Raw genomic sequence first — 25,929 nt, 5'->3', positions numbered from 1 at the left:
CACAGCAAGTTATATTGTGAATAGCGACTAACAGATTCTAAAGTTTATATGGAAAGGCAAAGGAACTGTCAGCACAATATTGAAAGAGAAGAACAGAATCAGAGTACTGATACTACTCAACTTTAAAACTTAGTTTAAAGCTGCAGTGATCCAGACAATGTGGTATTGTTGAAAGAATAGACAAATTGGTCAGTGGAAGAGAATAGAGAGCCCAGAAATAGACCCACCCAAATATAGTCAGCTGATCTGTGACAAAAGGAAGATTTAGTAGTGAAAGGATGATCTTTTCACAGATGGGGTGGAACAACTGTACACTCGCTGTGTGAGGGCTCTCTAGATAAACAGAACAATAGGATATACATAAAAATATAAGAGGAACTCCAGTATGGGAATTGGCTCACACAGTTGTGGATGCCATGGAGTCCCATGATATGCTGTCTACAAGCTGGGGAACCAGGAAGGTTAATTATATAATTCAGTCCAAGTCTGAAGGCCTGAGAACTGGGAGGCCCAGTGGTGTAAGTTTCAAGGTCCAGAGATCTGAGAACCAGGACCTGATGTCTGAGAGCAAAAGACAATGGATGTCCCACCTCAGGAAAGGCGAGTGAATTCACCCTTCTTCCATCTTCTTATTCTATTTGGACTCTCAACAGATTGAATAATGCTCACCAGTTGAATCTTCTTTACTTTGGTCTACCAATTCAAATGCCAATCTTTTCTGGAAATGCCCTCACAGACACACTCAGTAATCTTTTATTTGCTGTCTGGGAATCTCTTAGTCCAGTCAAATTGACACATAAAATTAAACGTCACATCTACATGCACAAAAATAACTCTAGACATGTAAAACTTCTAGGACATAACAGAAAAAAATCTAGGTGGTCGTGGATGTGGCAAAGAGTTGTTTTTTTTGGAAAGCAGAAAGAAAGTTTATTATTCATCTTTCACAGATTGGAAAGGGGGCCAACACTCAGAGGCAAGTGTGGCCTTGAAGAGCCAAGAACTGGGTATATTTAAGGACCTTTGGGGTAAGGGAGTTTAGGCCCAGAGGAATGCCTAGGGCTGCGGTGTAAAGAGTTTTAAAATACAATATCAAGAGCACAATCCAAGAAAGAAAAAAATGCAAAAGTTAAACTTCATTAAAATTAAAAAGTCTGCTCTGTGAAAGACACCGTTAAGGAAATAAAAAGATAAGCTACAGACTGGGGGAAATATTTGCAAAACATAAATCTGATAACAGACTTGTTTCTAAACAATATAAAGAACTCCTACCAGGCAAAGTGGGGACCAAAGGGAGGCCTAATCTTTGCCTGTACGATTACCACTTGTATACCCACTCCTGAATTGTACCCCACATCTTTTAAAAAAAGAACTCTCAAAACTCAACAACAAGAAATCAACTCAATTAAAAAGTGAGCAGGCCGAGTGCGGTGGCTCACGCCTATAATCCTAGCACTTTGGAAGGCCGAGATGAGAGGATTGTCTGAGCCCATGGGTTTGAGATCAGCCTGGGCAACTTGGTGAAACCTCATCTCTACAATCAGTCAAAAAATTAGCCAGGCATGATGGTGCACGCCTGTAGTTTCGGCTACTTGGAAGGCTGAGGCGGAAGGGTTGCCTGAGCCTTGCAGGTCGAGGCTGCGGTAGCCGGGAGCATGCCACTGCCCTCCAGCCTGGGCGACAGACTGAGACTAACTAAAAAAAAAAAGTTAGCAAAAATCTGAATAGACATCTCACCAAGGAAGGTATACAGATGGTAAATCAGCATATAAAAAGAGGCTCAACCTCCTAAGTCATCAGGGAATTGCAAATAAAACAGCAATAGGATACCAGTATATAACTATTAGCAATGCTAAAATCCAAAATACTGACAGCACAAAATGCTGATGAAGATGTGGGGCAAGAAGAACTCTCATTCATTGCTAGTGGGAATGCCGTACAGCTAGTTTGGGAGACACTTGGGCAGTATCTTTTTTAAAAATTATTATTTTGTTATTATAAAGATGTGGGGTACAATACCCTTGTTTATTATAAAGATGGGGTACAATACCCTTGATGATTAGCAGTTTCCCTCAATTGCCAATCCCACCCCCTCTCCCCTGACAGTTTCCCATTACTGCCAAATGCTTTCTCATAGTATTATAATTGTTCAAGTTCTGCTTATGTATGAGAACATATGGTACTCTGTTCTTTGTTTCTGTGATAGATCACTGAGTATGATCGACTCCAAATCCATACATAATGGAATATTATGCAGCCATAAAGAAGGACAAATATGTGGACTTCGCAGCAACTTGGATGGATTTGGCAGTATCTTACAAAGCTAAACAGAGTATTACCACATGATTCAGGATTGTGCACCTACTCAAATGAATTGAGAATTTATGTCCATGTGAAATCCTGCCCAAGAATATTAATAGCAGCTTTATTCACAATTGCCAAAACTTGAAAGCACGAAGATGTCCTTCAACTGTGGTACATCAATATTGCAATGGAATATTATCCAGTGATAAAAAGAAATGAACTCTCAACTTACAAAAAGTCACAGAGGGGACTTCAACGCATATTGATAAGGGAAAGGAGCCAGTGTGAATGAGTATATACCATACTATTCCAGCTATATTACATTGGCAAAACTACAGAGATCGTAAAAAGACCAGTGGTGGTCAGGAGCGTGGGGGAGGAAGGGAAGTTTAAATAGATGAAGCACAGACTTTATGTTATTTTATTATTATTTTTTGAGCACAGATTTTAATGACATATTCTGTATGATATACTGTAACTATGGATACATGACACTATGCTTTTTTTTTCTTTAGAGATAGAGGTCTCACTGTGTTGCCCAAGTTAATCTTGAACTCCTGGGCTCAAGCGATCCTCCTGCCTCAGTTTTCCTAGTAGTTGAGATTGTAGACATGAGCCCCAGCACATTGTACATTTATTAAAACCCACAGAACTACAAAACACAAAAGTTTTACATTTTACACTTGTAAATGTAAATTTTGGACTTTAGTTAATAATAATCGTTTATCAGTATTGGTTCATCAACTGTGATAAGTGTATCATACTAATGCAAGGTGTTACTAATTAGGAGATTGTATGGGGTAGGGAGAGATGGCACATGGAACTCTGTACTTTCTGCTCAATTTTCCGTAAACCTAAAACTGCCTTAATAAATAAAATCTACTTATTAAAAAGATAATGAAAAGCACAAAATATAATATGGCAAACATTTGTGTTCCAACTATGCAGAACTGACATTTTGTGTCTTTTGCTGTTTTACTTTTCTTGAAAGTAAAGAAATAAAACATTGCAGTTTAAGTATCCCTTGACATGCCTCAGTTCTGTTTCCTGTCATCTTCCCTAGAGGAAACCACTATTATGAGTGTGTATCCGTGCAGTATCTTTTGTACTTTTATATTCATATAGATACATGAGCTATGAATAATATTATTTTTCAGGAGTTTAAAAAATGCATAAATTTCGTCCAAGTATAAGTGTTTTGCAACTTTCATTTTCCACTCAACCTAATGCTTAAAAAAATCTATGTTGCTAAATATAGATCTACTTTAATTTTTAAAAAATCTTCTAACTGTAGTATCATATTCTATTGTATATATGTTACATCGTGTTGTCTATTTGTTTACCTGTTGATGGAGGTTCAGATTATTTCCAGTTTTATGCACTACACAACCAATGCAGCAATGACTTTTTTTTGACATGAATATAGAAATACCAGAAAAAACAAATTAAATTGCTGGGTCTTGGGGTATGTGCTCTTTCAATTACCCTAGTACTGCCACATTGCATGGCAAAGTAGTAATGCCAGTTTATACCTCTGTGTGTAAATATGTTTCTGTTTCCTCATACTCCCACCAATACTTGATATAATAGATCTTTCTAATTTTGGCAATCAAATAGGTGAAAAATGCCTGTTTTAAATTTAGTTTTCTTTGATTTCTAGTGAAATTGAGCATCTTTTCATGTAATTATTGAACATTAGAGTTTCGCCTTGTGTTGAAGTGTTTATTCTTATTCTTTCCCCTTAGGAGGAGCAGTTTTCCTTTATCTAAATTAATTTTTTTTTTTTTTTTGAGTTGGGGGTCTCACTCTGTCATCCAGACTGGAGTGCACTGGCACAATCATGGCTCACCACAGCCTCAAACTCCTGGCTCTGGCAATCCTCCCACTTCGGCCTCCTGAGTAGCTGGGGGATTAGAGATATGCGCCACTTTGCCTGGTCAATTTTTTGATTTTTTGTAGTGATGAACTCTTGCTATGTTGCTCAGGCTGGTCTCGAACTCATGGGCCCAAGTGATCCTCCCACCTTGACCTCCCGAAGTGCTGGGATAACAGGTGTGAGTCACTAGCCTAGCCTTTTTCTAAATTCTTTTTTTTAAAAAAATAAAGATGTGGGGTACAATTCAGGGTTAGGTCTACAAACGTTGATTATGCAGGTACCTTTGTTGATGAGGTGTGTCCCTCCCTCCCTGGCAGTTTCCCTCAACTGCCAATCCCACCCCACCCCTCCCCTGAAGTTTCCCACTACTGCCAATCCCTCTCTTATAGTATTATAATTGTTCAAGGTCTGCTTATGAATGAGAACATACGTACTCTGTTCTTTGTTTCTGTGATAGATCACTGAGTATGATAGACTCTAAATACATCCAAGTCCATATGAAGTCCATATGTTTGTCTTTCTTTATGGCTGCATAATATTCCATCGTGTATAGGTACCACGTTTTGATTACTGTAGCCTTATAGTAAAGTTTGAAGTCTGGAAGTGTGATACCTCCTGTTTTGTTTCTTTTGCTAAGGATAAATTAATTTTTAATTTAAAAATTACATTCTGGCTATTCATCCTTTGTGAGTTACATTTATTTCAAGTATCTGTTTTGTTTTTTATGTGTTTTTAAAACTTTATGGCACCATTGTGGGAGAGGTATAGGCCCGAGGATGGGTTGCATCTTGGTTTGTTCATTTGTAAAATGGGGGCGATAATAGTATTTATTTCAGAGGTTTGTTGTGAGAATTAAATGAGTTAAGACGCAAAGGACTCACATCAGTGGAGAGCAGTATACAGAAAACAATAACTGTTAGCTAATATTTTCACATATAGAAGTTTTAAGGTTTTTTTGTGGCTATTACACAGTAGAAGGTAGATTTTAAACATGTTTTGCCTTTACACATGATATAATTTTAATTCCATCTCACATAAAGTGAGATATTCATGGATGGAATGGTGGATTTACAAAGTCTTCAGAAATAAGCCTCTTCCAGGTTCCCTGTTCCTGTCCCTTAAAGAAGGACCTTATCTTTATAATCTGAGTCAGTTGCCAAAACATTAGCCATCACAACTATGTTCCAGGTTTCAGGAAAGAAGGAAAGGCAGAAGTGGTGTCTGTTTCTTTCAATCAGCTTTATTGAAGTATAATTTACATGCAATAAAATTCACCCTTTTATGTGTATAATTTGATCAGTTTTGGCAAATGTATACATCTGTGTATTTATTGTCACAACCAATATACAGAATATTTCCATCACCTTGAAAAGTTCTCGTATGCCCCGGCAGTCAATTCCTTGCCCCTTTCCCTCAGGCAACCACTGATCTTCTATCACTACAGTTTTGTCTTTTCTAGAATTTCAGGTAAATGGAACATTGTTTGGTTTTTTTGTTTTCCTATTTGAGTTGGAGTCTCACTCTGTTGCTCAGGTTGAAATGCAGTGGCACGCTCATGGCCACCTCGGCCTCAACCTGCTGGGCTCAGGCAATCATTCTGCCTCACCCTTCCAAGTAACTGGAACTACAGGCTGTATGCACTCTTTTGTAGACACAGTCTGGTTTGTTTCACTTAGCTCAGTGCTCTTGAGAGTCATCTAGATTTTTACATGTGTTGGTAGTTTGTCCTTTTTTAATTGTAAAGATGTCTCACTGTTTGTTAATTGATTCACTAGTTTATGGACATTTAGGTTACTTCTAGGTTTTGGTTATTACGAATAAAGTTTTTATGAGTATCCGTGTATGAATCTTTGTGTGGACATAATCTTCATTTCTCCTGCATAAATACCTAGGAGTGGAATTGCTGGGTCAAGTAGTAAGTGTATGTTTAATGTTATAAAAGTGACTGGCAGCTTTCCAATTGGGGTGTACCATGTGTTCTCACCCATGGCATATGAGAGTTCTAGGTGGCCAACATACTTGCCAATACTTGGGATTACCAGTTTCTTAAAATTTTAGCCATTTCTAGTGAGTGTGTATTGGTAGTTATTATTTTAATTAGCATTTCCCAAATGGTTCATGATATTGAGATCTTTTCATGTGCTTATTTGCCATTTGTAAAGTTCTAAGTATTGACGTGGTCAAATTTCTCAGAATTTTCCTTCATTATTTTGCTTTTTATATCTTGTATAAAAATATCCACGTGGGGTGGCTCACACCCGTAATCCCAGCACTTTGGGAGGCTGAGATGGAAGGATTGTTTGAACCCAGGAGTTTGAAACCAGCATAAGCAACATAGCAAGACATTGTCTCTACAAAAAAAAAAAAGAAAAGAAAAGAAAGAAAATTAGCCAGGTGTGGTGGTGCGTGCTTGTATTCCCAGCTAATTGGGAGGCTAAGGCAGAAGCATCACCTAAAACCAGGTGTTGGAAGCTGTGGTGAGTTGTGATCATGCCATTGCACTCTAGCCTGTTTGGCAGAGTGAGACCCTGACTCAAAAAACAAACAAACAACAAAAACAAACAAACAAACAAACAACAACAACAAAATATATATATAAATGAAATCTTTTTAAAATCCCAGTCATAAGGATATTCTTAAATCATTTTTTTAAACAAAGTTTTAAAATTATATTTTCACAATTAGGTCTTTTTTTTTTGAGTCAGAGTCTCACTCTGTCGCCCAGGCTGGAGTGCAGTGGCATGCTCACAGCCACTGCAGCCTTGACCTGCTGGGCTCAGGCCATCCTTCTGCCTCAGCCTTTCAAGTCACTGGAACTAGAGGCATGCACCACCATGCCTGGCTGATTTTTCTCGATTTATTGTAGAGACAAGGTCTCGTCAAGTTACCCAGGCTGGTCTCAAACCCCTGGGCTCAGACAATCCTCTCGCTTCCGCCTCCCAAAGTGCTGGGATTACAGGTGTGAGCCAGGCATGTATGAATCTTTGTGTGGACATAATATTCATTTCTCTTGCGTCAATACCTAGGAGTGAAATTGCTGGGTCAAGTGGTAACTATGTTTAACATTATAACAAGTGACCAGCAACTTTCAATCGGGGTGTACTATGTGTTCTCACCCATGGCAAATAAGAGTTCTAGGTGGTCAGCATCCTTGCCCAGCCACAATTAGGTCTTTAATTCACCTGGAATTTATTTTTGAATCTGGTATGAGCAGGGATCTAGTTTAATTTTTATCTATGAATAGAAACTCAGTTGTAGCCGGGGCTCGGTGGCTCAGCCTGTAATCCCGCGCCTTTGGGAGGCTGAGGTGAGTGGATTGCCTGAGCCCGCGGGTTCGAGACCTGCCTGGGCAGCGAGACCTCATCTCTACAATAAAAATAAAAAAATCAGCTGGGCGTGGTAGCGCATGCCTGTAATTCCGGCTACTCGGAAGGCTGAGGCGGAAGGATCACGGGAGCCCAGCAGGTCGAGGCTGCGGTGGCCAGGAGCGGCCACTGCACTCCAGTCTGGGTGACAGAGTGAGACTCCAACTCAAAAAAAAAAAAAAAGAAAAGAAACTCAGTTGTAACAATGCTATTAATTTTTCCACTGATTGGTAATTTGTATTGTCATTTCTATCACTAACCAACTTCTCATGTGTGTCCGGGTTCTAGCTATTCTAGATTTTCTATTGTCTCCTTCCCTGGTGACTACAATACCTCCTGTATGTAAACTCCTACCAACATGAGTTTATTCATGCTATTCTTTATGTCTGGAGTACTCCCTCCCTGCTCCACCTTTCAAAATCCTAAACATTGCTCTACGTCCAGCTCAAATGGCCTTTAAATTATTCCAGAATCCTGGCAGATGTCTTCTCCCTCCCTTGAATTCAATGAAGAGACTCAGCACATCTGTAGGGTTTTATGTCTTTCCTGTAAATCTTAGCTCATCTTCTTGGACTCCAAGTCACCACTGTGTGTGTCTTCTTCATCCTGTTAGACTGTATACCTTTTTGTGTTTCTGTGGTAGGCAGAATAATATTCTTACCTCTCCCACACCCGTGTCCTAATTTCTCAAACCTGTGACTATATTACCTTACCTGGCAAGAGGGACTTTGGAGATATGACCAAATTAATGACCCCCAGATGACGAGATTATCCTGGATTTTCAGGCAGGTCCCATCTAGTCACGTGGGCCCTTAACATTGGAGAGAACTTTTTAGCAGCTGAGTGGAGAGTCAGAGGAATATGTGGCTAAGGAAGAATTGTTAGACAGAAGAAATATTACTGGTTTTGACTATGGAGGAAGGGGGCTAGGAGGAGCCATGGAGGTAGAATCTAGAAGCTGGGAAAGGGAAGGAAATGAATTCTCCTTAAGAGCCTCCTGAAAGGGACATGACCTTTCTCCTGTAGCCCTGTTGACACCTTGATTTCAGTGATAGGAGCGTAGGGGTAACTTTGCTGACCCTTTGATAGCCCAGTGAGATCTGTGTTGAATGTTTGACCTACAGATGCGTTTGCTCACCATGAAATCCACCATAACTTGAAGCAGATCCTTAGATCCATATGAAGTGCTTCGTCATCATTCATTGACTTCACATGTGAGGCGGCATGCAGTTGAGAACTACAGAGAGCCTTCTTCAGGTTCTTACCACATCACTGATGATCACTCTGGTGCTCATTGCTAGCATTCGACCTTTGTCAATCCACAGCTTGTGAAGTCACTATAGACTCCTCAGCCTTGCCTCCCTGGTTGTTGGCAGTCCTGTGTACTCTGACTTTTGACTATAGTGGTGGTAAATAAATACTTTTGGTTAGGTGCAAAGCTTTACCTCCTTTACATAAACTGACAGCTTAGTAGTAGAAAGGGCTAGAAGGAGAACCCTTTCCCTATGGTGTTTAAACTCAAAGGTACTTGATTCAGGCTGATGGGGCCAAAAACTTTTTCTAGTCTTTGCCCTGAGGTAGGGGACTAGCATGGGATTTGGAGTCAGATAAGCACTTTGGAATCCTTGCTCTGGTCTTTATTAAACTTTGTGTCTTAGAGTAGGTCACTAAAGCTCTTGGAGCTTTGGTTTTCTTGTGTCTATGGCAGAGATAATAATACAGTTGACCCTTGAACAAAATGGGGTTATAGGTGCCCACCCCTCATGCAGTCAAAAATCCAAATATAACTTTTGATTCCCTGCAAATTTATTTACTAGTAGCTTCTTATTGCTGGAAGTCTTACCAATAACATAAAGTCTATTAACAAATATTTTGTATGTCATATATATTATATACTGTATTCTTACAATAAAATAAACTAGAGAAAAGAAAATGTTATGAAGAAAATTGTAAGGAAGAGAAAATATATTTATTATATATTAAGTAGAAAGGGATCATAAAAGTCTTCATTCTCATCATGTGAAGTAGGCTGAAGAGGAGGAAGAGGAGGGGTTGGTCTTGCTGTCTCAGGGTGGCGGAGGTGGAAGAAAATCCTCATGTAAGTGAACCCGCCCAGGTCAAACTTGCATTGCTCAAGGGTCAACCGTACTTCCTTGAGTTTTCTCAATGATAAAGCAAACAGATGTATGAAAAGTTATTAGCACACAGTAGGCATTCAATGAGTGCTACCTTCCTTTCCATCTCCGGCACATCACTACTAACAGAAACAGTCCAGACTCGTGTTGACTTTGAAGAGTTGGTTTATAGGCAGGAGGTGTCACATGACATTTATTCTTACTATGCATGTATGTATGTTTTTATGTCGAGGTCTCTGTTGCCCAGACTGAAGTGCAGTGGCACGGTCATGGCTTACCACAGCCTTGACCTCCTGGATCCAGGTGATCCTTCTGCCTCAGCCTCCCAAGTAGCTGAGACTATAGGTGTGTGCTGCCATGCCTGGCTAAGTTTTTTGAATTTTTATAGAGACAAGGGCTGTCTGTATTGCCCAGGCTGGTGTTGAACTCCTGGGTGCAAACAATCCTCTTGCCTTGGCCTCCCAAAGAGCTGGGATTACAGGAGTGAGCCACTGTGCCCAGGCTGTTGGTTTTAATTTTTAAGAAGTATTTGGATTGCCTCACCTTGTCTTATATCTTTAAGTTTAGAGTTCTGTTTGTCATTTTAAATGTTTGGTTAAGAATAGCCTATGTGCCATGGATAGTTTTAATAATTTACATATTTGAGAGTTGGTGGGTGGTGGGAACAAGAGCCAGAGATATAGAAGATATCAAAATAAAATAAGATAAAGTGAAACTATTAGAGTAACAGCAGTCTAGAATAGTTTTTTCTCTTCTGACAGAGCCATATTATCATCCCTGCCTCAGGAGGGACTTTTGACTATAGTGGTGGTAAATAAATACTCTCGGCTCTGTGCACAGCTTTACCTCCTTTACATGAGCTGACAGCTTAATAGTAGAAAGGACCAGAAGGAGATGCTCTTTCCCTATGGTGTTTAAACTCAAAGGTACTTGATTCAGACTGATGGGGCCATTGAAAAACTTTTTCTAGTCTTTGCCCTGATGTAAGGGAATAGCATTGGTTTTAGAGTCAGATAAGGACTTTGGAATCCTGGCCCTGGTCTTTATTAACTTTGTGTCTTAGAGTAGGTCGCTAAAGCCTTAGTTTTAGAGTAGGAACCTTAGTTTCCTGATATCTATGGCAGAGAGAATAACACTGCTGAGCTGCCATCTCCGTCAACCTGAGTGGGCGCATCAGGGCTTATGATGCTGACAGGAGGCAAGGAACCTCAGGGGTGTGGAGATGGGGAACTCATCTTAAAATCTCAGAGTCTTGGTGCCACTCTGCCTGTCTCCCCATTCCAATTCACTGCATCGCAAAAAGAGACACTCATCCTGTTGTTGGAGGGCCGGGCTGGCTGGGCTAAGAGTGAATGAGACACTTTCTTACAGACCAAACTCTCCCTTCTGCTTTCTTGGCTTCCTCTTAAGCTGCTCTCCACTGTCGAGATGCTTCCTTTCCACTATCCCTTGATCCTGTGGATTTCCTCCACTACACAGCTTTAGAATGACCTCCTCCACGATGGGTCCTTCCCAGACAGAGCCCCTTCCCCCTCTTAGGCATGCCAGTCATCATAGTAACTCTCACAGAATGTGTAACTCGTTTGTTTGTTAGGGACACATCTTAGTGTTTTCCTTTTTCCTTTTTGAGTTTCCTCAGTCTACTCAAGCTTTCTGTTGGGAACAGGGGCTGTGTCTGCTCTGCAGTGGGCGCCTCGAGTGCCCGAGGTGCTATTGTGCAATGCAGGCGATGATTAGGAGTGCGTTCCAGATGTTTTCAGCTGCATTATTGACCTCAGAAGTTTGCTTTCATCATCTTTTTTTATTCTTTTTTTTTTTTTTTTGAGTTGGAGTCTCACTCTGTCGTCCAGACTGGAGTGCAGTGGCTGCTCCTGGCCACCGCAGCCTCAACCTGCTGGGCTCTGGCGATCCTTCCACCTCAGCCTTCCAAGTAGTGGGAATTACAGGCATGCGCCACCACGCCTGGCTGATTTTTTGATTTATTGTAGAGATGAGGTCTCGCTGCCCAGGCGGGTCTCGAACCTGTGGGCTTAGGCAATCCACTCACCTCAGCCTCCCAAAGGTGCGGGATTATTGGCTGAGCCACCAAGCCTGGCCTTTTTTTATTCTTATAACTGCAGTTTTGGCAGTGACTTCAACCCTGACATCTGTGGCACTGCATGTTAGAAAATGCTTTGTCTTCTTAGGATTTATAGAACATGATCTATGATATTGCCACTGCTGTAAACGTTCCCTTTGTCTTCTGTCCGTCTTGACGGTCTGGGAGAAGGGGCAGATGCTTCCCTGTCCTTGACTGTCACAGCAAGTGACGCATGACTGAGGCTGGTGGCCTGGTAGGCAGATGGTGAGGTGAGCCTCATCTGGACCTACTCTGTGACACAATGTTTGCACAGGGAGGCAAGAGGTTCCAAGGGGTGTGCTTCCTGGATTAAAATGCGTTGTGACATAGTCTGAGGGTTTATCTGCTCATGTCGGAAAGATAGGAGCATATTGCTTAAGTCTCAAAAGGAGAAAGACTAGGCAGTCTTAGATTTAGGACCTGTCGACATCTGCTTTTCTCTCTTGAGTCTGGGACCATTATACATTCTTGAAAGAAGCAAACTGAGTTGAATTTGACATTGAAGAAAGTGTGACGGCGTGAAGGTAAAGATCATTTAACTAAGAAAACTCATTCAAAATAGCTATTGGGAGAGAAAGTGCTGCTACGAAATGATGGAAAATCAATACATTTTAGAGCTCTATATGCTTGTATACATATTGCTTTGAGTGTTAAGGCAAATAACAAAGTGAAACTCAAGAAATGGTTCAGGTGTATTTAGTGTATTGGAATTTACAAATATGTGGTGAATTATGAGTCACTAATTAAGACAAGAATATTTTGATGGTGGCTCAAGATGAAATTTTGTTTTAAGTTTTTTCTCATAATGATATTCATTTTAGATTAAAGTTAGCTATTTGGCTGGGAGTCCACCAAGAAAACTGTTGAGTCTCTTTCTCAGGGCTATTTGAGTTCTCTCCTCTGTTTACAGACATGGGCTTTATTTGGAGTGACTCTAAATACCTGGGAATCAAAACCTAGTGCCTGAGTTAGATCTTGGGATTTGCCCAATGTTATCTCTTAGTGCTAGAGTTTTAAAATATTTCCCTTTTGGGTAGTGAATCAGTGTGTGTGTTTGGGGGGTGTTTAGCAAAAAGAGGCCAGTGGGAATGTCAGGAGTTGTTTCTTATCTTCAGTCTGGAGGATGATGTTTGGTGTCATCAGTAGTGGAAGCCTTCTTTGGAAGGGGAAGGAGTAAGAATTTTTAAAATGAAAAACATTTGAAGGGTGGTGCTTAAATCTTGCAGTTCACCACTTTAGGCCTTTCCCCAGGAGCTTGTGAGTGGTGGGATCAGGCAAGGAGGGTCCTCAGGAAGGATCCTCTTTTCCTACCCTGGGGTTTTCCCTGTAGTTTCTGCCAGCTGTCTGGCGAGTGTGTTCTACATTGTGGGTGAGGAAGGACCTGTACCCTCCTTCAAAGTACAATGTGTCTGCTCTTTGGGTTTAGATCAAATCAAACTGTGCTACTATACTTGACTTTTAGAAGCAGTAAAGTTGCACCTCCAGGCAGTAGTGAAGCAGGGAGCAAAAGGTAAATTTAAGGATAATGGTTTCCAGGAGATAAGAGCGAAGTTGTGTTAGGAGATGTGGGCAATTTTTTCTCTTACAATGAAATTGAAGTAAAATGAATACCATTTTCACTGCCAGGAGTAATTGGTTCTGTTGGCCATTTAACCAGGCACATATAGCAAGACTGCTTTGACTTCATTTGTTTGGATCTTTTAGACACAGAAAGATTGGATTCATCAGATTGTTTCAGATTAAAAGGTTGAAGACACAGAGGTTCTGTAACTAAAGCAGGAAGGAGGACTCAATTCTGTCTCTGCTTTGACAACTCATATGTGGGGGGAAGTATCTCTTGTAGTTCACCCAGAATTTGTTCCTCTAGATCAAATGGTCATCCAAAGTTTTTATCTGGAGTTTTGAGAAGGTTGCCTCAGAATTTGTGGAAGAAATGTCCTGAGTTGTGGCAAACAGGTGACTGGTTCTTCCACCATGACAATGCATCTGCCTACACGGTACTGAGTGTTCAGTAGTTTTTGACCAAAAACAGCAAGACCCCCAGTCCTGCCTTCCCTATTCACTCCATCTTGTCCCAAACAACTTTTTTTTGTTTTCCTGGATAAAAAAATCCTCAAAGGGAAATGTTTTGCTGATGTAGAAGAGGTGACCCCAAAAACGGCAGAAGCACTAAAAGGCATCAAAATTGATGAATTAAAAAACTGTTTTAAGCAGTGAAAAAAAGTGTCTCAATAGGTGTATTGCATCAAATGGAGAGTACTTTGAAGGTGACTGAAGTTTAAACATGTAAGAATAAATACACAATGTTTAATAAATTCCAGAATGTCTTGGGTTGCCCCGCATATTCTTCTTCAAAAAACTTCAGCTACTCCCTACTGCTGCCTTACTGCAGCCCAATGAGTGTGCTGAGATATTCTGATCCTCTTTGCTTTTGGGGCAGCAGAACCCTCTTAGCTGGTCATGGGGACTATTTGCCCTAGAGCTATGCATTCAGAAAGGGCCTGGATTTTAAAATGTCATATTATGTATTCTATGGCATAAGCAATATGTTTGCTTGTACGTTAAAAGCATTTATTAGGTCATTCTAAACATTTAGAAGCAAACACAATTTTTGTAACTCTGTTTTGGCAGTTTATTTATTTTTTAAAATGTACCAAGAATTTTAAAAACAAGGAAATGACCCAGGCTCCTAACCTCTGAGAGGCCCCAATTGCCTACTGCACAGCCACTCACAATATGGCCATGGCCACGGTCATAGAGGCTAATGAGGAAGTCAGACTTTCACTAAGTGAGGTCTGGGTGCCTTGGGAAGGTATGATAGGGAAACCCCCTGTTTGGGCCATTGGGGGAGGATTTCCCAAGCAGATGAAATTGAAGGGACTAGCAGAAATCAGCCCCTTTTTCTAAGGGGATGGAGGGGAGGGAGGGTCAATGTGAGGCAGCAGAGGTGATAAGTCTTCATAACCAATTAATTTTGAGGGAGATAGATTCTAGAATGATTCTCATATTTTGACTTTGAGCAAGTGGGTGAATGGTGGTGGTGGTAATCAAAATAGGTAATGGGTTGAGAATTATTATTATTATTATTATTTTCTGTCTGGTCAGCTATTTTTAAAAATTTATTTATTTATTATAAAGATGTGGGGTACAATTCAGGGTTAGGTATACAAACACTGATCATGCAGGTACCCTTGTTGGTGAGTTATGCCGCTCCCTCCCCTAGCAGTTTCCCTCAACTCCCAGTCTCATCCCCCTTCCCCTGACAGTTTTCCACTACTGCCAGTCACTTTCTTATAGCATTATACTTGTTTAAGGTTACCTTATGAGTGAGAACATATGGAACTCAGTTCTTTGTTTCTGTGATAAATCACTGAGTATGATCAACTCCAAATCCATCCAAGTTGCTGCAAAGTCCATATATTTGTCCTTTTTTATGGCTGCATAATATTCCATTGTGTATATGTACCACATTTTTTTTAATCCAGTCTAGCTTCGATGGGCAACACAGTTGGTTCCATGTTTTTGCTATTGTGAAGAGAGCTGCAACAAACATATGTGTGCAGGTATCTTTTTTGTAGAATAATTTGAGTTCTTCCGTGTATATTTCCAATAGGGGAATTGCTGGGTCATATGGAAGGTCAATTTCTAGTTCTTTCAGAAATCTCCATAATGTTTTCCAGAAAGGTTGTACAAGTTTGCATTCCCTCCAGCAGTGTAGAAGTGTACCTTTTTATCCACATCCTCGCCAGCATCTGTTGTTGTTTGTTTTATTAATGATGGTCATTCTGGGGGGAGAATTATTTTCTGGCAATGGGCGGGTAGATAATAGGAATAGTTCAGCTTTGGGGTATGTTGAGAAGAGTGTTCTTTGAGCATCTGAGTAGAAATGTTTTGTAAATACATGATCTTGTGTTATAAGAAGAGCTTAGTTACGGTTGTTTAGAACCTCATAGTATATAAGACACTATCCAGGTCCAACGGACAATAGAAAGAAAAATAGATTTATGGCCTCTGCTTTCAAGGAGTTTATTCTCTAATTGCAGTCAAGGGATTAAATAACCACAGAATGTTCCAGTAACCCTCTAAGATAACAGTAAGAGAAATGTTATAGGCAGTACATGAATGATTGCCAAATGAATTGTATAGATGCTTCTTGCTTTTCTGTAGTCAGTATCCAAGTAGAATTGTTCATTTGGTTTTACTTCTGTTTTACTCTATTATTTTGAGGTGGGGGATTGCATGACCTTATTTAATAGTACTGTGGTTTATTTGCTTTGGAATAACTAATTTTCAACTTTATGAAGTAGATGTCCCATTTTACAGAAGAGGAAACTGTGGCATTGAGAAGTTAAATAATTTGCCCAAAGACATATAACTAATGAATCATAAAGTTAGTATTCAGACCTAGGCAATTTAAATCCAAAACCCCTTCCCTCATTTTTTTACCCTATCATTTTCACTAAATATGTTCCCTATCATTTAAGTTGTTTGAAATCTTATTTTCAGTGGCTGCATAATTTATTTAATCATTCTCTCAATGCCTGTATTTCCAATTATATCTTCAGGATAAATTCTTGCATGTGGACTTCTAGTACTAAGAAATATAAAATGTCTAAGGCTCTTTAAATTGCATAAAGTTCTTTTCCAGAAGTGTTAAAAAATTATCGTCTGGATGTATTTTTCAATCCCATGTAGCAGTATTTTTCAATCCCATATGGTTACAAAATAAACAGGAAAACTCAGTAGCACCATGACAAAAGTAGAGATTAGGATAATAAATCAGAAACTATTAGAGCAGGAAGGAACTCCAGGTATCATCTGGACTTACTTTCTCTCACTCTTTTTTTGTTTTTTGAGTTGAAGTCTCATTCTATCATCCAGGTTGGAGTGCAGTGGTACAATAATGGTTCACTGCAACCTCAACCTCCTGGGCTCAGGCAATCCTTCCGCCTCAGCTTCTCAAGTAGCTGGGACCATAGGCATGCGCCACCATGCCCACCTAATTTTTTATGTCTTTTTATTTTTTGTAGAAATGTAGTCTCTCTATGTTGCCCAGGCTGGTCTTGAACTCCAGGGCTCAAGAAATTCTCTCACCTTGGCCTCTGAAAATGCTGGAATTATAGACCCGAGTCCCCACTGCTGGCCACTGTCTCCTTTTATTAAGGACTAAGCCTCAGAGAGGTTAAGGGACATGTCCCAAAACACATGGCTAGAATCAGAGTAGTACAAAAATCTACGCTCATCACCATGTGATATACTGAGCCTGAATCTCTTAGATGGTTTGGATGATTCAAGGGTGTCCTGAAATGTCCCTCTGGAGGAGCGACTGGAGATTTAAGAGACTTTTAGCATTTGGGCCAGCTTCATAGTTTCCCCCAAGCCTCACATTTGCATCAGAGGGGTGTGGAAGTAACCCAAAAGGGTCCGTCCTGAACTGAGAGGCCTAGTACTCACTCACAGAGATAAGAGAAGTCTGTTGAGCCAGAGGGAATCCTGAAACCCCTTTCATGAGTTTTCTTGGATCTGGCTTAGATCCACAAGGATGATACTGGCCTCTCTCCTCATTATTCTGTTAATGGTACGATACATTTGAACAAAGAGCTCTTCACATAATTAAAAACTCACATAATTCAAGACTGATTTTTTTTATAGCATTGACCAAAAATGGAGGGTATTTCTGTTTATTAGCCAGAGGTGAATCCATCATGTAGCAATCATGTAAACAAAATTTGCAACCTGATTTGGCTAAGTGGGGCAAATAACATACGGTTTCATTGGTTTAGCTCTATAAAAGAATGTTTCTTGCAAAATCTAAAGCAGGCTAGTTGACCATCCACTGTGTTGCAGATATACCATGCTAAGGATGCCAAGGCAGGGGAAGAGAGAGACAAACAAGTCACGTAGACTCTTAACAGACCCAGCCTGGAGGTGACATGTGCCAATCCTGTTCATTGTCCATTGGCTAGAACTAAAAACATGGTTCCAATCCAACCGGAGGAAAGGCTGGGAAAGGACTAAGGAACAACATACAGATATTTGATGACCACGAATGATCTCTTCCATGCACTTGATGCTTGGTGTTTTGAAATTGTCTATTTAAAAAAAATTGTAGGCAATTTCACATCATTTCAAGTTTTAAACATAAAGATGAAACTTTAATATTACTTTCCTTCAAATATGCTTAAAGGGCAACTCTATGGTGAGGTACATACTGGCATTTAGAGAAATCCTTTTGCCCTGTTAAAAATAACAGAACTTTTGGGACAACCTCTTCAGGTCTCCTCCTACTGAAGGAACTTTTCTGTCCTCAATAAATCCTGCTTTAAAAAAAATTAACAGAACTTTTGCTTAATAATTGTGAGATTTGGGTAAGTCAATGAAATTTTTCTAAACCTGTATCCTTATAGGAAATGGGATAAAAATTCCTCATTCATGGGTATTTTGCAAAAATTAGGTTGAAGATTACACATAGAACACTCGACAGTGCCCAGTACATGGTAATTGTTCAATAAATGTAAAATTTTATTTTCTTTGTATTGGTATGGTTAATATTATAGTGGAATCTACTACTGTACATGGTAATATAGAATCCTCTGAATCAGTGATGTGTCCATAACCATTAGAAGATAGTGTACTTTATGGGAACAATTGATGTTGTGTCCAGATGCCAGAAATAAAATGTCTTTATTGTCTGTATGTTCTTTGTAGGTCATGGGGAACTTCAAAGGTCATGCCCTCCCTGGAACCTTCTTTTTTATTATGGGTATTTGGTGGAGTTCAAAGAGTATTCTGAGGTACATCTTCAGAAAGCAAAAGCGGACTTGCTACGTTGGTTCCAAAGCATTATTCCAGCGAATAGACATTTTGGAGGGAATTGTATTAGTCAGCATGGCTTTAACTGGTGAGTGGACCATTTCTGTGTTCTGTTTTTACCTTTGGTTATTTTTGCGTGCAAAAATTTCTAATGTGAATTTTTTTTTCAAAATATCTCAACATGTACTCTAATTGTAATTTCTATCTGATATAATTTGTTAGAAAGTTGATACTTTATGTTTACACAAAGGCCTTTCTTAATGGATTCATCATAGTAGTTAACTACTCAAAGTGAATTTTCTTTACAGTATTGGTTAAAGTCTCTGAAATCATTTTATATCCATTGTTCTGATCCTTGATAAATGAGCCCTATCAAAAAACCACATTTTGCAAATGACATCAGAATTATCAAGTGACTGTGGACAAGCTTCAGTAATAAGTATTTGCTTCTAGCTGTAGAAGACTTTGACCTCATGCACTCATCCTTTTCTCTCTGATTCCTAAATTAGAGAAAGAGGTTAGGTTAGATGACTTCTAAGGCCTTTCCACTGACCGTGAAGAGTCTATAAAAATGTTCTGTTTTTAAAGAGTTCCATTGCAGCCCTTCCTTTATGAAATGTAAAATTGCCCGCTGGATTTCTTTTATGTTTTATTCATGGTAGTAGATCTTTGCCATAGCCATCAAATTACCCAGTAACATTTCCAAAGATAGAAATTTCCTTGCCAAATTCTATAGATTAACAAATAAGCAGTAGTTTAAAGAAAGTTTAACTGTTTGCATAACTGGCTAAAGCATATGCCAAATCCATCTGGGCTTTCTCAGTTATCCTTAACTGGGGAAAAGCTGAACTCTTTAGCATTTATATCTGGAACCAAGCACAACCTCCTACTTCATGACAGCTACCCGAAGATACAGTGTCTAAAAATGGAGTAATCAATCTCCATAGGACTAATCCCTAATCCAAACCCCCAAATCATTTGGGCTTTATCTACTTATTAGATTGGGATAGGCAGTGGAACAAAAAATATCAGCATTAAATATCTGAAATAGCCATTTGACTCAATTGGTTATCGTTGACCAAAATTGGTTATTTGAACCAGCATCTTAACTCTTAAACAAGCCTAAAGATCCAGTCTAGAGAGAAGAATCAGTGTCATAAGAGGATGCTAGATTGGAATAAACAATGGGCTAACCCCCCTGCACCTTCTTGCATTTAAAGTAAAGTAGGTTGCTAAAACTGTGATATGTTTCTCTACAGGCATGGCTGGGGAGCAGTTTATTCCTGGAGGGCCCCACCTGACCTTATATGACTATAAAGAAGGCCAGTGGAACCAACTCCTGGGCTGGCATCATTGCACCATGTATTTCTTCTTTGGGCTGTTGGGTGTGGCAGAAATCTTATGTTTCACCATCCGTTCACTTCCTGCCTCCTTACCCAAGTTAATGTTGGCAAACGCTTTATTTGTGGAGGGTAAGTATGACTGAGTATTTTCTTGTACCTTTCCATATTAGTGGGTATTTGTGTAGCCCTTTTTAATACTATACCTTTGGTGTTTTGTACAGCCATGATCAATAGGGCCATATATCTGGGCCATAATGAGATATTTGGGTGTCCTAGGCAGGACGCTAAGATCCTCTTTCCCTGCTGACTCATTTGGTAGAACGATGCAGACACAACCATTCAATTCCTTTATTCACATTTCACAACTGTCTTAAGGAACCCCTACAATGGTTACTTGTCTCCTGAAGATGATAATTATTTCCAATTTTAACAAGTGAAAACTGAACTCAGAGTAATAAAGCATGAATATATTGAAATGAGGCAATCATTCACAGCAGAACAACTTCCAGCATCTACCAACTAGAATATTCTATATTGATATAGTATGACCCTGCCATTATGTGATAAATAGGGTCCAAAAAATGTAGTCACATAAAAATATAAGGTCCTAATTTTGAGAGGTTAATTAAAAGCAACATTTTTGTTGTTGTTCAGTTGGTCTCTCAGTTACTGTAGGAGGAGAGAAAGAGAGGTGTTTAATGATTTGTTTTCATGTATTACACATATAAGAAATAGATGGAATATGGAACTAAAAAATCTCCAAATTGATTGGGAGATAGTTACTTCCTACTCACCTTGCCTCCAGCATCTGGAGATAAGAACATTTGCCCAACTTTGTTTGGGAGTAAGGGCTAGATAAAAAGTGGATGCCAACAACCAATAGCCTGATTCTCATTTTGAATGAACAGCTTTTCCTCATTATCTAAATGAAATGGGTTAAGATGAAACTGTAATCCGTCCCTGGTTTGAAAATCATGCAGCTAGTTACTACTTCTTGGGAACTTCTAGAGCATCTTGTCATGCCTATCAAAGTCCACCTTTCTGATTTACATTTGTGTTTGCTTCCTCCAATGGACTGAATTCTTTAAGGCGAGGCTTCAGTGTATTCATCTATGTATTCACCTTAATTATGACTCCCCTGTCCTTGTTATGCTGATTATTCTTCATTCTGCATGGAAGATTCTTTGAAATATAGTTAGTTGAAAATGTCATGATGTGTTAGAGGAGAGACTAAAGGTTAGGAAGGGAAAAGGGAGGTTGGACTTCAAAGATTCCATTCTCAACAGGTAATGGTGAGTCCAAAATGCTCGAAAGTTACAGGACTGTGGGAATCAGTGGGCACTTGCTCTTCTAGACAAATGTGCATGTGGATAACATTCTGTGAACAGAGACAGGGAGAGAGAGAAGCAGTGAGTGGTTCTTGGTTCACTGACAAAGACAATCTGTTTTCCCCCAATTGTTAGCTTTTATCTTCTACAACCACACTCATGGCCGGGAGATGCTGGATATCTTTGTGCACCAGTTGCTGGATCTGACCATCTTTTTGACAGGCGTGGTTACCTTCGCTGAGTTCCTCATGCGGAACAATTTCCTTCTGGAGCTTTTACGGTCAAGTCTCATTCTGCTTCAGGGGACTTGGTTCTGGCAGGTGAGTTGAGGTCTCCAGGTACTGTACCTGGTACTTCCACCTGCAACATCTCTCTTTATTTGATGGGACATTTTGCTCTAGAACCCACACTTCCCTGTAGTGTGCTGCCGACAGTGAGACCATGGGCTCTGAGAGGTGATGTTTCTTCAAGTGGCCCAGTGGCCCTGGTGGGGGCATTGTCAGAGATGCTGGGAAGGAAGGGGTTATGCACATCTTTATCACACACCTGAATATCTTTATGTAGAAACTCTGAGCTGATGCTTTTAGTTAGAAGCACTTTCTGATGCTAAAGCAGCTTATTGCTTAATGGGTAATAAGCTTAAAAATATGTATGAAAGACAGAAAAGAGAGGGAACTATTATCCAGTGAGAAACCATTATATGTTGGCCACTGTACCGAACTTTTACATACACGTTGTTTCATTTTGTCCTTGCAAGAACCTGGAAGTTGGGCATTATCATCCCTAATTTATCCTGTTCTAACAGAAAGACTCAGAGAGCAGACACACAATAACGGACCTAAGGATCTAATTCTTAACTTGTCGGACCCCAAATCCCAGGTTCTTTCCATTTTATACTGTCAACTCCCTAACCCTGGTGTGTTGTTGAAAGCATGAATTTCGTAAACATATGGCTAATGAAACCTAAAAAAAAAAAGAAAGCATGAATTCTAGCCAATAAACATACATTTTGTAGAGACTGGTAAAGCATGAAAAAAAGAAACCACGTGGAAAGTGATAAGAAAGCATTGGTAGGTGAGGGAGAGAGAAACAATAGTCAAATGGAAGGAGAAAGATGTCATATTTAAGCATGTGGGAAAATGGAAAGGCTGTTGACAAAAGAATGATAAAGATGGCCTAGATTAAAGGGTTCGTTTTTGTTTTTTTCGAGTTGGAGTCTCACTTTGCCGCCCAGGCTGGAGTGCAGTGGTTTGCTCATGGCCAGCCCAGAGTTGACCTGCCGGGCTCAGGTGATCCTTCTGCCTCAGCCTTCCATGTAGCTGGAACTACAGGTGTGCGCTACCACGCCCAGCTAATTTTTGATTTATTGTAGAGACGAGGTCTCACCAAGTTGCCCGGGTTGATCTTGAACCCTCAGGCTCAAGCAATCCACTCACCTCAGCCTCGCAAAGTGCTGGGATTCCAGGCTGAGCCACTGAGCCTGGCCAAGTGTTGTTTTAATGGAAACATTTTATAGAAAAAAACTAACAAATACCCTGTAATGTAGTGAAACTGATAGTTGGTTAATTTGACCAGTTTATAAACAAATTTTTATATTGGATTATTTGACATCTGCTGGCAACCTAAATTGAGCAAATAAGATGCTAAATAAAAGACTGTTATGCACTCTATACCCCTTGATTTGGATGTTTCATTATATGCATGTATTACCTATTCAAAAAAAAAAAATACATAGAATATTAAAAGAGATGATTTCTGGTCAAAATGACACAACCAATTTATCTTCAGTGTATCCTGTGTGCTCCTAACACATAACAGTGATACATAAAATATTAAAAATACCTAGAAAAGAAAACAAAAGGTTTCTTTTGAGTGGAGGGTCTCACTTTGTTGCCCAGGTTGGAGTGCAGTGACATAATCGTGGCTCACCGCAACCTCCACCTCCTGGGCTCAGGTGATCCTTCTGGAACTACAGGTGTGTGCCACCACCACACTGGCTAACTTTTTTGACTTTTTGTGGAACAAGGTCTTGTCATGTTGCTTAGGCAGTTCTCAAACGCCTGGGCTCAAGCAATCCTCCCTTCTTGGTTTCCCAAAGTGCTGGGATTATAGGCATGACCCACCACACCCAGCCCAGAAAAATCTTTTAAATAAATTTAAACAACAAAGAAAAAACCATCTAACTGTAATTAAACAAAATAAACAAAAACAGGGCGGAGTAGAAATGTACACAGCAGGAGCAGAGCTGAGCTGCAGACTGCTGGCTGCTGGTCCAGAGAAGACAGTGATGGCTTGAAAGGAGTCTTTTAACTTTCTTTTAGTCCCACTTTTTGGCTCTCTTTTCAAGGTAGGCGATGAAGCCAGGCTCTTGGGACTCTGTTTTTAATATATTCTATATTTGTAATTGTTTTTCTTCTGAATGATCTTTCACGTTCTGATAGAAGTCTGTGAAAGTTTTCTATTATAGTTAAGTATTTGTCAACTTCTTCTTCTTTTCAGTTTTTGCTTTGTTATAAGCCAATTTTTGCCTCTCTTTTTTCAGTTTTTTGAATTGGATGCTGGTGTCATTTATTTTCAATCTTTCTTGTTTTAAAGTAGATACATTTAAATAAATACATTTGTCTACACACTACTAAAGCTGTCTCCTATAAGATCTGATGTGTAGTGGTTTTCATTGTTGGGCAATTTGAATGCTGCCATTTCCATGTGTTTTCCTCTCTAATTTATAAGTTATTTAGGAGTACTAAGTTCCCCAAATTATTCTTTTTCTTATTCATTTCTAATTTAATTGTTTTTGGTCACATAATGTGTTCCCTTTATATATGTCGAGACTTCCTTTGGAACATAGCCCAATGTCGGTGTTTATAAATGTTCCATGCATTTGAAAAGAAAGAATATCCTCTTTTTTGTTGGGTTTAAGATTCTATATCTATGTACTAGATCAAGTTTGTTAAAAAGCTAAATACTCAAATAAAGAAAGTTAGACCTTAAGAACAAGAGGGGAAACCCCAAGAGAGTTGAAGAAAAGAATTATAAAGAGCAAAATTAATGAAATTAATTAATGTTCAGTTAATAATGAATGACTAATGCTTAGGATCTGAAGGAGGAAGCTGTGGCCTATATTTCAGTTGGGAGTAGATTATTTAATATTGGCCCTTTGGGCAGAGAAATAATGTTTCCATATTTCCCCACAGGCTTTTCTAGGAATGAAGTTAAAGTCTTTGGGCATAAATCTGTGATTATTTAGACATTTTTTCATCTACCAAAATGTCTAGACCACTTTCCTTTTATACCTACTGGCCAGCCTAAATAATGCCTGCAGCCTTAAAGAAAAATGAACACTTTATACCAATGCAAACACACACACTGGCAGGAAATGAAGGTTTAGCCATAGTACTCCCCCACTCTTACATTCCTCAGAAACAAAAAGTTAGGAAACATAGGTGAATTTATAATGCTTCCGTGTTTTGCTGATATGTGTGGTATATGAATGTTATGGCCAAAACGCTTTCTTAAACTAACTATATTACACTGCGATTTGCTTTGCCCTGTATTTTTACTTCTTCGTATATGGTTAATACTAGTGCACAAACTATATATAGACATTAGAGAAAACACCCATCTAGATTTCTTGGAACCATATGAATAGAGATGTGAACTGAATGAAGCAGATGCTCGGATTGGCTACTTTTTAATAACTTGTGTATATATGCAAAGCAAGAGTGGATTTCCCTCCCAACCCCATAAAAAATGGTTTCTTTCCTGAACCACATCACAGTCAAAAATGTTTTCTCACTAACCTAGCCACATCATGCAAGTTAGAAAAGGAAAAAAAATCCTTCAGTTCCCTTCATTCCATGAATCATGCTTTCCCTGTGTCTCTGTGTGGGAGGATATTTCAGAAGCTCGCTTTGCACCTCCTCACTCCCAGGCTTCCTCCCCATCATCTTAGAGCCCAGGCACGGGACAGTCAGGGAGTGAGGAGGACGCTCCTGCTGTCTCTGCTTTTTGTTATTTCGGACAGTAGCTTTCAATGCGTATCCCAGCCCCATTAGTCCTCTCCCACTCCCAGGGATTCCTTCCATGACCACCTAGATCAGGGGTCCTCAAACTACGGCCCACGGGCCACATGCGGCCCGCTGAGGACATTTATCCGGCCCACCGGGTGTTTTTGCCGCCTTAACTTGTTACGACTAGCAGTGACAAATATGGAACCAGACATTGACCATCTCATTAGCCAACAGCAGGCCCATAGTTCCCACTGAAATACTGGTAAGTTTGTTGATTTAACTTTACTTGTTCTTCATTTTAAATATTGTATTTGTTCCCGTTTTGTTTTTTCACTTCAAAATAAGATATGTGCAGTGTGCATAGGAATTTGTTCATAGTTTTTTTTTTTTAAACTATAGTCCGCCCCTCCAACGGTCTGAGGGACAGTGAACTGGCCCCCTGTTTTAAAAGTTTGAGGACCCCTGACCTAGATTCTGACCCTGAACTCAAACTCAGCTTTGTTTTGCCTTTAAGAAGGACAGAATTTGCTGCGCTCAGTGGCTCACACCTGTAATCCCAGCACTTTGGAAGGCTGAGTTGAGAGGATTACTTGAGCCCATGGGTTGAGACCAGCCTGGGCAACACAGTGAGACCTG

The 25,929-nt window shown here is 39.7% G+C and overlaps 1 protein-coding gene across 1 annotated transcript in view; it reads left to right on the top strand.

Annotated features, from left to right (window-relative positions):
- Positions 1-25,929, top strand: part of TMEM45A (transmembrane protein 45A) — an 80,207-nt gene that overhangs the window by 40,921 nt on the left and 13,357 nt on the right. Inside the window, exons 2-4 of the mRNA XM_008069151.1 lie at positions 18,508-18,700; positions 19,872-20,084; positions 21,419-21,603. Of these exons, the coding sequence (XP_008067342.1) occupies positions 18,511-18,700; positions 19,872-20,084; positions 21,419-21,603 (588 nt within the window). The 5' untranslated portion in view covers positions 18,508-18,510. The remainder of the gene's footprint in view (positions 1-18,507; positions 18,701-19,871; positions 20,085-21,418; positions 21,604-25,929) is intronic.

Source organism: Carlito syrichta, unplaced genomic scaffold (assembly GCF_000164805.1).
Source record: "Carlito syrichta isolate Samal-C Ts95f unplaced genomic scaffold, Tarsius_syrichta-2.0.1 Scaffold311833, whole genome shotgun sequence".
In the NCBI taxonomy this organism is placed as follows: domain Eukaryota; kingdom Metazoa; phylum Chordata; class Mammalia; order Primates; family Tarsiidae; genus Carlito; species Carlito syrichta.
This window is presented reverse-complemented; position numbering and strand designations above follow the sequence as displayed.